Raw genomic sequence first — 12,509 nt, forward strand, 5'->3', positions numbered from 1 at the left:
TCGCCTGCCATCCATACCTCGTGCAGCCTCTGCTGCACAGTTTCCTCAATCTCTTCGCCCAACTTTCGCCTGCCCAGCTGAAGGATGTCCAGCCTGTCGATCTGGCCAATTCCTCATCCGCTCCAGATATCAGGTTGATTTCCTGGATCTCAAGCGAGCCTTGATGCTCACTTTCTGCGCCTGCTCTACCCTCTCCAAGCGTTCCCGGGTCTTTCTGAACGAACGTCTTGGGGCTCTCTTCGCAGGGGTGGATTTGGGCTGCGGTGTGGCCTTCTTCGGAGGGGTCGTGAGACTCTTCGCTCTAGACCTAGTGCCTGCGGCTGCGGCTGCGGTCTCTGCAATGACTGTTCCATCTCTTGACTCGTCCTTGTCCTTGTCCGTTGGCTTTGAAGGCGTCAGATCTTCCTTGCCTCCATCATGGGGAGCATCAGACTCGGTGCCATCGCCCAGATCCTCGGCACTTCCTGGAGTCTCTGATTTCTTAGGAATAGGCTCGGTTTTTGCTTCTGGATCCGCAGTAGGAGTGTCGTGCTGCGCTTTGTTCAATGAGGATGTCGCAGTCCAATATCCCTTTATTCCGCCCTTGGTGTCTTGTGCTTTGACTCGTAGATTTCGCGCACCCGGCCCTCGAAGCAGTGCTTGGTACTCTGGCAAGTGTTCGTTCTCGGAAATGGGAGAGAACGATGGGGGTCTGGTTCGCAGCTTTCGTGCACCTGGACCTCGAAGCAGTGCTTGGAACTCTGGCAAATGTGCGTTCTCTATGGGGCTGAATGAGGGCGTCCTCGGCGAACCTGGGGCGGTGATGGGCGGATAGGATGGTCTTATTGGTGAGCCCGGTAGATTGGCTTTATTCTCTTCGACGCTGTGAGGGAAGCCTGCGTGACCTGAGGGAGATTCAATGCTCATTGACACGTCGTTATCTTTGGTAGAGGTATCCATGTCTCCTGTTCCTCGCAGTTGCTCAACCTCCAAGCTCTGTGACTTCTTCGCTTCAGCCAGAATGAGGTCGACGTTAACGGGTGTATCGATGCGGCTGTCGGGAGCAGTCTTCAGGCTCAGTCTGGCTGAAGTTCGTCGAACCTGCGGAGGACTGAGACGAATATTGGGCTGCGAAGCTCTTCGCTTCAGAGCGTTTGTGGGAGGAGGTCCTTGGCCTTTGGACAGCATCGAACTGCGGCTTTGAGAATGATCGGTCGAAACTGCTGCGGATTCTTCGTCTCTTGATGATGCCATGATTGAGCCTCTAGAATCGCCTATGAGTAGTCTCCTGCCCAACAAGGGCATTTTAGGGTCAAAGTTCGATTTCCTAGCAACTTGACCGTAAGTGGTGGTTATGTCAGATAAAGACGCAGTTGTTGTGTGCGCACGCGCAGAGGTGGCAGAGGTGTTCTCGCGGGAGGCCTCCGGGCGGCATGGCGTCTGGCCCTGTCTGTGTGTTGCAGCACGAGTCTTCACTTTCTTTTTGACAGCGGTGTTCTTGGTTTTCGTCTTCTTGCGAACACTTCGTGGCGGACTTGGCGATGGATCCGGCACCGTGACAGTGGCCAGAGGATGACGGCCCTGTTTCTTCTTTGCTTTAGGACCGGACTGTTTCTTTGCAGACTTGGGAGCAGGAGCCTTTTTCAATACCTTGGGACCAGGGAGTTTGAGTTTCAGCTTGATCCGAATCGGCTGTTTGGGGACCTTGCCAACGTTTGGTGGAGTTTGGGGCTCTTGAACAGCAGAGAGGTCTCCAACAGCCTCCTCCACTGTGGATAGTTCCCCTTTTCCAACTTGATGGCGGTCTTTGTTGCTATTATTCGGACCATGGCTGGCGACAGAGCAGCCAGAGTCAGGCTGAGTCTTGTCCTTGGAATCGTCACGTTTTCTGAACATACGTTGGAGTTTCGGTAAGGATGAATTGGCCTTTAGATCCTCCTGCTCATCGGGGTCGGGTATCCATGTACCAAGCAAATCCACCGGAAGCGAGCGATACCAGAGGAAGGCCGCTGCCTGGTGGAATTCATATTCATGGGCGAATTCATAGTTGCTGGCGAATAACATGCGATCCATAGACGCATGGAGTACCTCTGGAGCAATGCAGGTCTGTGACTCGGGAAGTCCAGGTACAGGGTCGCTATTCTTGACACAATCCTTCCATATCTCGTCCAGAGAAGCTGAATCGTTTTTGCGGAGCTCCACGAATTCCTGGATTCCCTTCGCTTCAAGCTCAGTCAGCCCTAGAGCGGCGTGTAATGGCCCTTGAGAGTATTTTTCTGAGAGGCTTGTGTAGATAAGGTATTGTAGAGACAAGGCAAGTGAGTTCCATGATGGCGTTTGGTAATCCTGTAGTGGATCAGAAGAAGTTCGCGCTGGATTACAACCCAGGTCACTCACCTCTGTACCAAACACGCCGTCTTCCAATGTCGAGGGCCGTCTTCCACTACAGTGCAGGTCCTGCGGATCTTTACTGCCATTGTTATCGGGAGAATCTCCATCATCATCGTCAATATCAAGAGTAATCAGTTCGGACGTGGTGGGAGTGGCAAGACGCTCTTCGGAGGACGATACAGCATCGCGCCCCTCAACGGCATCAGGGCCAGCCTTGTCAGCAGATGTTTCAGAAAGTGAAGGTAGGTGAATGGGAGATTGATATGGTTGTTGTGTTGTGAAGGGAAGAGATGGAAAGGCAGCAGGTGGATGATTTGGATTGAAGGGAACAGCTTGCGCTTTCAGTTTTTCAGGGTACTCCGGCCTCGTGCCATGTCGAGACTGAAGCTGAGAAATCGCTACAACCTCGAGGTCAGTTGCCATGTTAATGCTGCTCCGTTGTTGCATAGATGGTATCAAGGATGATGGATCTATTGCATCACAGAAGAGAAAGGGTTGATAGGTAGGATGGTTGGGGATGGAAACTTTGAGCACAACAATGAGCAGACATGTAAGAGGAATGTGACAGAGTAAATATCAAGACGCAAAACATTGAAGAGCGCGAAAGGAATTGTTGCAGTAGCAGTCCATTGTGCTCCGGGCTCTGGTGAGCGCGATAGAATGCTCGGCATCATGTATCTTGGACAAAGCCCAGCTGAGAGAGCACAAACTGACAAGGCGTGTTTTTTCTCTTCAAAACATGAATGCCACCCCTCAAGGCCTTCAGACAGGACAACATGAGTAAGTCCCCTGAGATTTAAAGTGAGCTTCCACTGCCTCTCTTGGGCAGAGCTCTGCATGGCGTCTCCGTAGGATGGTGGAAGCCTTGAACCTTTTAATTTGCGCGACATGTCGGCTGGTGGTTCAGCTTCTGTGCTGTCGTGTGAGATTGTGATGGCGAAGACCAGGTGGCTCAAGCATTGAGACAACTTCCCATCAAGAAGAGCAGCAACCGGCAGCAGAAGTAGCATGACATTCAGCACATACTAGAAGGCCATTTCATGTGCTTCTGAAGTTGCAGCTGCAGCTTATTTCGCCCTTTTGATGTTCGAAGGAGGGTTGCTTGTCTGAGCCATCATGGGAGGAATGCATCCTCTTAGAGAATTCCCCCTATTGGTCGTCAGGCGAGCATTATGGTGTTCTTCCACTCAACCTGCAACATCTGCAAAGGGAGCAACTCCCTCTCGGACTTCAAGATTTCCGGATTGCTGACTGTCAAGGCCCGCATCGTCGTTGTCATACACATGGTCGATGTTTCTCTTGACAGGCCGTTGAGGCAGTACGAAGGAGGATGCTTGCTGTTGACCAGCTGCAACTTGGCGTTCTGCTTTGACGATCTCTTGCCAATCCAGAAGGACGTTCTTCATCTCATCCGAGGTCGTGATGGAGAACCGTTGGGACTGAATGATGTGAATAGCGGAGACAGCACTGATGCCAAAGGTCGCCATCAAGTATGCCGCCACCAACACCGTAGATCTGTCGTTACCAGACTCGCAAAAGACCAAAATCTTGCCCTTGATGTCCGAAACGTCCTTCGGAGGGGTTCTGATACAGGTTGCCGCGAGATGGTCGTTCATGGCCCTAACGATCGGGCGAAGATTTGGAATGAAGTCATAGGGGGAATCAAAATCGAAGGTCAGCGTTGATATCCCTTCGCTCGAGGGGAACAAGGCAGGATCCAGGAAGGCCGGTCTGGTTCTGACTGAAGTGGTGTTACGGACTGCGACAAGGAGAGTGATGCCGGTGCGTTTGACGAATTCGGGATCTTTTGCAGCGCTGCTTGGACCGAGAAATAGGAAGGGGACGATGGCCTGTGCGGTTCTGCGCATTTCGTACTGCCACGAAAGCATCGTGTGACGCATATTGAGGTTGTAACAGGCGGTCAAGGCCCGTAGGAACGTGGGATCGCCATAAATGCCCGACATCTGACCGAAAGAAGTGCTCGAGACGCGGAATGTTGGTCTGCCATGTTGATAGTCGAGAGCAGGAGGAGGGATTTGGACTCGCGGTGGCTCAAACAGTCGTTTGTCACTGTAAGGAAAGGACTGGACGTAAGGAGTCATACGGTCGCCGCCATAGTTTGAGGACGCAGCCATGTTGAAAGGTAGACTCGAGGTTCAGGAGATGCGTCTCCTTCAATCTCAACCACCGCGTCAGCTGCAACAAGGCGACCTGTCCTTTGTGGATGTTGCCAGTCAACCAGATCGCCCCTTCTTCGAGTGAGGGCGTGCCGCGGCAGAAAGGCAGGGAAACCTTAGCAGTCAGCTTGAAGAAACCAGGGCTTCGGAACTCTATCCATGCCACGCGGAAAGAGATTGAAATCAGCGTGCAAGAGGATCAAGTCCCACGAGAAAGAACGGAATGGAGCGCATGAGGCTAAGTAGACTTTGGCTTCCAGGCTAAACGCGAGGAACGACTGTCTCGAAGAAGGAGTCCTATCAAACAGCAAGCCGCCTGTAATGAAAGTGCTGGAGACCTGCCTGGATCACTGGAGGAGATAGAGAAGTTTGGAAGTAGGCAACGTGGAAGCGAAGTGAAGTGGTTGTTTGCATGAAACTGGAGGTTTGTAGTTGGGACTTCTGTAGGAGGCCATGAATGGACATTTCACTCGCCGCTTTAACACCTGCCTGCGCTCGCTCATCGTCATTGCTAGTTGGCTGGTTCGTTAGGGCAGCGAGAAGGAATGGTATCCGACAATATAGATCCTGATGGGTGTAGCCAGGGAGATTGAACATCTACAGACATGAACTGATGCTTTTGAAAAGGGGAGACCAACTTCCACAGCCTTGCGCAAAGCCTTCTGTCTCTGCGCATTGATTTGGGACTGTGCACTGACTGCCATCACATCTAGTGCCGTTGCCTTCTGGACCGTCACACCCATTGAACAACTGTCCATGGGCAGGCGGCGAATCATTTCTTTGTGCTGTCCTTGTTGGACTCCTTGGATTCTTCCTCCGGCTGTTCTTGAGTTCGCTGGGCCTCCTCCCGTTCAGATTGTCGGTGTATCTGCCACAGGGCACGCTCAACCTCGTTACTCAGTTCTGGGACACCAGTCACTTTGGCAACGACTGTATGGCTGTCTGCAGGGAGTAGAATCTTTTCGGGTGGAGTGCTGCCATCGAGAAGTTGGAGGCGTGTCACAAAGGTAAAGTCGGGCGCATCTGGTACGACTTGTTCGTAAAGTTCTTCGATCTCGGGAGGCGAGAGCAATCGATACAATCGATGATCCAAGATAAAATCCAAATGATCCGACCCCTTCAGAGCTGTCTACCGTCAGTCATCATGTCGGCAATGCGGCAAGAAACTCACCTCTCCAATGAGACCAACACCGGTAAGCCGCGTAAAAGAAGGGGATGTTCGGTACTCTGAAGATGGTCAGCGCGTCTCATTCGTGTGGCTGACAGAATAGGCACCGTACATAGGCACCAATGCGAATGGTATCGTGAATGGCATAGCGATCATGCTTCCTACGAAGCGATTCCAGTGCAACTGCTTCCGTTCTCGAGCCAGTCTGCCCATGACTTTGGGCACATCGTCTTTCCGCATGACATTCCCAGGATAGATCACGTCGTATTTCTTGCCTGCGGCCATTTCTTCTGCCTGCAACTTCGGGTTCGAAGGCGGAAAGCTTTTTAATGCCCACTCCTGGTAGGGTATGCGTTGTAGACCCTGGTTCCCATATTTCACGATTTGTTTCTTCCAGCCTTTATCTGCGGCCTCCCAGCCTGCCCATATTTGCGCCGCCTTGCTAGTCACTCGATCCGCAATGCTTGACTTGCCCGTGACATTTTGCTCCGCGCGTTGGCAATAGATCAAGGCTTGCCGCGTGGTAAGAGGAAGGACGAAGATCCGCATATCAATGGTACGGGCTGCGGCCGGACTCAAGTCGGTAAATCGCACTTGCTTGTGCCTGTAGAACGCTCAAGCGTACAACATGGTTGAGACGACGACAACGGGTAAAAGAGTGACGAATTCGGTACCCGTGCTCTTTTCGAAAATTCCTCGAGAAATGGTGACGAGGACCTTTGTGTGCGAAGGGAACTGTAGCTGTGGCTTTGTCTTTTTGCATCTCGACAATAATGATGGTCGCCTATAAACGTCATGGTGGAATTGTTAGCCATTCGTTCCTTGCTAGCGGAGTCTCCTGAGTCGCTTATAGGGCAGCCTGAGGCTTCAACACCAGCCTAGGGAGCCTAAGGAGCCGACCAGCGGGAGCAGCGGGAGCAGTGGGCTAAGGAGGCTCTAGGCTGGCTAGGGGCGGGTCGTTTCATTAGGCCCGTGAACTTGGAGTAACGTACTACAAACCTAGGTAGAAATCCTGTTGTCTTGTTTACCCATACTGTTTGGTCTGACTACACACTATTCCGTCTGATGCGGCGCAGCAATCTATACACGACTACGGATCACTATAGCTGACAAGGAAATGGACAGCCATTGTTAAGTCGCACCTACTACGGACCACACTCGATATGTTCTTGCTCGAACCCCGATCCTGAGGCCCGACTACAGCTATCCGCCTTTGGGCGGTGTAGAAATATGGCGCAACCTGGCTTTCCGTGGAATTCTCAGTCGCGAGATCTGGAAAAAGAAGCAATACAACCAGTGTTGGGCAATGCTACAGCTGCGTCAGATGCAGGGAAACAAGGCGACCTGTCGAAGCCTGACAAGAACCCTCCTCCCGCCGAACAATCCCAGCAGAGGAAGCCGAGTACGGGGAATGGAAAGCGTCGGAGTGGATCAACCAAAGGCCCTCCCAAGGTCAAGACGCCTGTGGTGAAGCCTTCAGTGGATAGCACGCCCAGGCTGAGAGCTCAGCTCCCAGTTCGAACAATTCCACGTGGGTTCAGTCCTTACGGGATATACAATGCAATGTGACTAACGTAGCACCAGCCTGGGTACAAGATGTCGAAGAAGATGACCTCGAAAACCCCCAATTCCAGTTTCCGGATGCGCCGCATGCTGCGTTCGTTGCGCATCACAACCACGCCCCATCGACGGCCCGACATCCACTTCTTTCGGGCGGCGAACATGCTAAAGACGAGGGATTCCTCACATCTTCGGGTCAGGTCCGTCCAGAGCGGACGTCAAGATGGGTTACCTTTGCGCGCGCCAGCGCTTATCCCCGGGAAGACTTTACCGGCGAGAAGGTGGACGAGGACTATCTCAATCAACATTTCACCGACTATTCGAGGCCCTGGCTCGCCGGCCGCGACGAGGAAAACGCGGATGACAGCAACAGCAGGTATCGTGCATTCCGCAAAAAGAGACAAGCGTGGTACAGGCGGGCTCAGTTCATCATCCTCCGGAACCCATTCATCCCTCTTGCCTTCCGACTGACGGTCTTCATATTCGCAACCACAGCCCTCGCTCTGGGCACTTCGATTTTCCACCAAACTGGAAAGATTGTGAGGTGCCTTCAACAGCGCCCACGTAGTGCGCAATGTGTGGACCTCGTCGGCACGGGAGAGCAAGATTACTACCGCGATCCTTCTGGTCTTATGGCCATTATTGTCGATGCGATTGCGTTGGCGTACACCCTGTACATCACATACGACGAGTACTTTTCCAAACCTCTAGGCCTACGACCTGCTCGGGCCAAGGTCCGGCTTGTCCTCTTGGATTTGTTTTTCGTTGTGTTTCAGTCGGCAAATCTCGCTCTGAGCTTCGAGTCGTTGACCGTGGATGAAGGAGCTTGTAGAGTCGGCAACGAACCCAGGACATCTAGTCGCTTTGACGGTGTTTGCGATCGGGCGCGGGCGCTAAGTGGAGTCCTGCTGGTTTCCTTGGTAGCATGGCTGATGACTTTCTCTGTTAGTGTTCTGAGGTATGTCAACCCTTTTGAAAACCTGTGGTAGTGTGCTGACCAAAGCAGACTGGTGGAAAGAATTGAAACCAAATGAGACATGAACATGCGCGCCTACGGTCTCCAACTCGGAAGGGCCCTTTCTTGCTGACGGATACTGCATGCGCCATTCTGGTCGAAAGCTTTTTGGAGTGTTATACAGCACGCTTGCTTATCAACATCCAGAGCTATGTTCCTATTGATGCAAACTAGGACCGTCCTCACCATATATGGGATCACGTTTGAACCAGCCCAAGTCCGCAATTGTCTTGACTTTTGCCTCCTCTCCCGCGCGGCCATAGCACATATCCCAACTCTTCCCGGTCGGATAAGAACCCACCATCTGGAAGCCACCATAGTCCTCCAGCAAGCGATGACCTACACCCGCGGGCACAATAACTACGTCGCCTTTCTGCAGGACAGGTTCTACTCGGCCTTCATTCTCCTCACCACCAAAACAGCACTTCGCGGAGCCAGCCGCAATGCTCAGGACCTCATGGCTGCTGGAGTGAAAGTGCGTCTCAGTGAACATTGTGTATCTCCATGCAGGTGAGACGACGCCGACGGATTTGAGGTGGGACTCGATAGCGGACGCGGTTGGGTCTGGAAAGACGGAATGGTAGATCATCAAAGGTTTGCCTTGTATTGAGGTGTTCGGAATCCCTTTATACGCCGGGATTTGGTGCTTCGACACGCGCAGGGCGTTCACAGGAGTGATGGACATTCTGATGTATCCTGCAAGGTGTTATGGCATGGACAAGTCTAGAGAAGAAGTTCTCATCTACGCACTGGTTGTCAGCGTGGTTAATTAAGTAGATGGCAATCGTTGAGCATTGTCTACCTACCAGCTTGGTAGAGCGCGAATGGGAGTTTTCTTCTTCTACCTCTCCTTGTGCTTCTCCTTCTTCTTCGTCTCTGTCTTTCACTTTGATCTCTACCGTCCACACTTCTCATTCCATTCACGTCTCCCATCAAATATTGAATCTCAAGTTGTAGCATGACGTCACAGCACCCATTGTCACGGAGGTTCAACTTCCGGTCACCGCCTTTCATGGCTCGCCCGCTGATTGGCGGAACCGGAACAACTACACCGTCAAATCCGAAGGGGCAAACATGCCAAGGTGCTGGGAGCCTGACAACGGTCACGGTCACGGTCACGGTGCCTGTGAGGCTGCTCACTCAACTGAACTGCATGCTACAAACAGACCAGCATCTCCCCTCTCATCTGTGTCTCGACCAAGTCTCTCACTCACTCCTCTATCCTCTGGCGAATACGACAGACCCTCTCCTTCCTAGGCACATCTTCTTCACCGTTCCTCGCATTCTCTCCTGCGGACGAAACCTCTTGGATGAGGGCAGTCATCCACGAGATTGCGTGACCTCACCCCGACTTCGATCTTCTGCGCCCTGGAAACCTGCGCCATCCTCCACTTTCCCTCCTCCAACCGTCCTCTCGTGAATCTACCGAGCGGTGACGAACCCGCCGTCTTCCTGACAGTCTGCGGAACTGTGCACTACCTCGCCGGCATCCGATCTACAACCCTCGGTGGCTGAATCAGCGACTTTGGCCACCTATTTGACTCTCGCCTCTCGAATCCTCTGCTGGCCTGGACGGACAGAAGTTCCATGAGATGGCTCGTGCCACGAATACAGCCGCCGCCCCGGCCTTGAGGGCCCGAGATGATCTGGATTCCACGTGAGGCGCCCGTGGTATTTCAGACTTCATCAACTAACTGTTCATTAGGTGGACCTATCTGGAGAAGAACGTCAACAATGTCATGACAAAGTTGCAGGATGGTTTGGACATGAAGACCTACATGTACGTCGGTACTGCTAACTGCCAGATCGGTTGTTGACTCTGAAATTAGGGGTGTCTATACCGCCGTCCACAACTTCTGTACCTCCCAAAAAGCCGCCAGTTCTCAGCCGCAAGCCGGCACCGGAACGGCGCTCAGTCACAGCCATCGCGGCGCACATCTACTAGGCGAAGAACTCTACACTCTTCTTGGCCAATACCTTACACAGCATCTTGAAGATGTCCTTGCTCAATCCGAATCGCATACCGATGAGGCTCTCCTCGCGTTCTACATCAGAGAGTGGAAGCGCTACACAGATGCGGCCAAATACAACAACCACTTGTTCCGGTACCTTAACCGTCACTGGGTCAAACGAGAGATCGATGAGGGCAAGAAGAACGTTTATGATGTCTATACCCTACATCTGGTGAAATGGAAGGATGTCTTCTTCAAGGCGGTGGAGTCAAAGGTCATGGATGCCGTCCTCCGACTTGTCGAGAAACAGCGCAATGGCGAGACCATCGATCAGATGCAAATCAAGGCAATTGTGGATTCGTTTGTGTCTCTCGGCCTGGACGAGCTTGACAGCACCAAATCGACCTTGGATGTCTACCGCCTCCACTTTGAGCGTCCGTTCATTGCTGCCACCAAGGAGTATTACACCAACGAGTCCAGACGCTTTGTTGCCGAGAATAGTGTCGTCGAATACATGAAGAAGGCCGAGGCTCGACTTGAGGAGGAGAGAGAACGGGTCGGACTCTACCTTCATCCCGACATCATGAAGAAGCTTATGGAGACCTGCAATGAAGCCCTGATCAGTGCTCATTCAACCTTGCTACGAGACGAGTTCCAAGTGCTACTTGACAACGAACGCACCGAAGACCTCGCTCGTATGTATAGGCTCCTCTCCAGAATCAAAGACGGCTTGGATCCACTTCGCAATCGGTTCGAAGTCCACGTGCGCAAGGCTGGTACTGCTGCCGTCGAGAAGGTGGCGACCAACGGCGATAACTTCGAGCCCAAGGTTTACGTCGATGCTTTGCTGGAGATTCACGGCAAATACCAACAGTTGGTCAACGTTGCCTTCAATGGCGAATCCGAGTTTGTCCGGTCACTTGACAATGCTTGCCAGGAGTTTGTCAACCACAACCAAGTCTGCAAGTCGAATTCTACCCGGTCGCCGGAGCTTCTCGCCAAGTATGCCGATCAGCTTCTGAAGAAAGGGGCCAAGGCTGCTGATGAGTCTGAACTGGAAGAACTTCTTGTGCAAATCATGGTCGTGTTCAAGTACATTGAGGATAAGGACGTGTTCCAGAAATTCTATTCTCGCATGTTAGCCAAGCGTCTTGTCCACAGCAGTTCTGTCTCGGACGACGCAGAGACCAGCATGATCAGCAAACTGAAGGAAGCCTGTGGTTACGAATACACCAACAAGCTCCAACGCATGTTCCAGGATGTTCAGATCTCCAAGGATCTCAACACTGCCTACAAGGAATGGCACGAAAAGATCCTCGCCGACAGTGACGAGAAACGCACGGTGGATTCTACCTTCCAGATCCTGGGTACTGGCTTCTGGCCCCTCAATGCCCCCAACACACCGTTCGCACCGCCTGCCGAAATCAACAGAGCTGTCGAGTCATTCACGCGCTTCTACGATCAGAAGCACAACGGTCGAAAGCTGACCTGGTTGTGGCAGCTCTGCAAAGGGGAGATCCGGGCCAATTACATAAAGAGTCAGAAAGTGCCGTACACGTTCCAGGTATCCACGTGGCAAATGGCGATTCTCTTGCTCTTCAACGACTCCGACAAGTTGAATTACTCCGAGATCAAAGAACTAACCAAACTGACCGACGAGACCCTCGAATCAGCCATTGGTATCCTGATCAAGGCTCGCGTCTTGTTGGCCACCCCCGAAGATGGCAAGCCGGCGCCCGGAACGTCCTACGCACTGAACTACAACTTCAAGAACAAGAAGGTCAAGGTCAATCTGAACATCACCGTCAAATCCGAGCAGAAGGTCGAATCGGAAGATACCCACAAAACCATCGAGGAGGACAGAAAGCTACTGCTACAGGTAGGTGTCACACCATTTATTCAGGCTTCGTGCTTACTAACTGTCTTTCAGGCTGTTATTGTTCGCATCATGAAAGGTCGCAAGAAGCTCAAGCACGTGCATCTCGTGGAAGAGGTCATCAACCAAGTGCGCAGCCGGTTCCCACCCAAGATCTCCGACATCAAGAAGAACATCGATGCTCTGATGGAGAAGGACTATCTCGAACGTCTCGACAACGACGAGTTGGCATACATCGCTTAAACCGACATTTCTTCGATTCGAATCGATGGTCCATGGGCGTGGGCGTGGGCGCCGGGCACTGGGAGACCAGCTATTGCATCGAGATTTTCACGCCCGCTTTGCCCCCAGCATTTTCCCCTTTCCCTTGAAATTGTTATCATCAGCTTGC

The 12,509-nt window shown here is 52.4% G+C and overlaps 6 protein-coding genes across 6 annotated transcripts; 2 read left to right on the forward strand and 4 right to left on the reverse strand.

Moving 5' to 3' along the window:
* Positions 1-129: 129 nt before the first annotated feature.
* On the reverse strand, positions 130-2,793 carry A1O1_00249 (uncharacterized protein; the record flags this gene model as incomplete). The annotated part of the gene is made up of 2 exons (XM_007721169.1): positions 130-2,325; positions 2,377-2,793. 2 exons carry the CDS (start codon positions 2,791-2,793, stop codon positions 130-132), a joined length of 2,613 nt encoding a protein of 870 aa, XP_007719359.1.
* A 764-nt stretch (positions 2,794-3,557) lies between these two features.
* Positions 3,558-4,505, reverse strand: A1O1_00250 (uncharacterized protein; the record flags this gene model as incomplete). The annotated part of the gene is made up of 1 exon (XM_007721170.1): positions 3,558-4,505. One exon carries the CDS (start codon positions 4,503-4,505, stop codon positions 3,558-3,560), a length of 948 nt encoding a protein of 315 aa, XP_007719360.1.
* An 814-nt stretch (positions 4,506-5,319) lies between these two features.
* Positions 5,320-6,264, reverse strand: A1O1_00251 (uncharacterized protein; the record flags this gene model as incomplete). The annotated part of the gene is made up of 3 exons (XM_007721171.1): positions 5,320-5,672; positions 5,719-5,774; positions 5,828-6,264. The coding sequence occupies 3 exons, from the start codon at positions 6,262-6,264 to the stop codon at positions 5,320-5,322; spliced, it is 846 nt and encodes a 281-aa protein (XP_007719361.1).
* Positions 6,265-6,945: 681 nt separating this feature from the next.
* On the forward strand, positions 6,946-8,264 carry A1O1_00252 (uncharacterized protein; the record flags this gene model as incomplete). Its single annotated transcript, XM_007721172.1, has 2 exons — positions 6,946-7,246; positions 7,294-8,264. The coding sequence occupies 2 exons, from the start codon at positions 6,946-6,948 to the stop codon at positions 8,262-8,264; spliced, it is 1,272 nt and encodes a 423-aa protein (XP_007719362.1).
* A 183-nt stretch (positions 8,265-8,447) lies between these two features.
* Positions 8,448-8,975, reverse strand: A1O1_00253 (uncharacterized protein; the record flags this gene model as incomplete). The annotated part of the gene is made up of 1 exon (XM_007721173.1): positions 8,448-8,975. One exon carries the CDS (start codon positions 8,973-8,975, stop codon positions 8,448-8,450), a length of 528 nt encoding a protein of 175 aa, XP_007719363.1.
* A 907-nt stretch (positions 8,976-9,882) lies between these two features.
* A1O1_00254 (Cullin 1) lies at positions 9,883-12,361 on the forward strand (the record flags this gene model as incomplete). Its single annotated transcript, XM_007721174.1, has 4 exons — positions 9,883-9,947; positions 9,996-10,070; positions 10,120-12,121; positions 12,173-12,361. The coding sequence occupies 4 exons, from the start codon at positions 9,883-9,885 to the stop codon at positions 12,359-12,361; spliced, it is 2,331 nt and encodes a 776-aa protein (XP_007719364.1).
* Positions 12,362-12,509: the final 148 nt, after the last annotated feature.

The sequence above is a fragment of the Capronia coronata genome (genome assembly GCF_000585585.1).
Source record: "Capronia coronata CBS 617.96 chromosome Unknown acBCG-supercont1.1, whole genome shotgun sequence".
Classification (NCBI taxonomy): Eukaryota; Fungi; Ascomycota; class Eurotiomycetes; order Chaetothyriales; family Herpotrichiellaceae; genus Capronia; species Capronia coronata.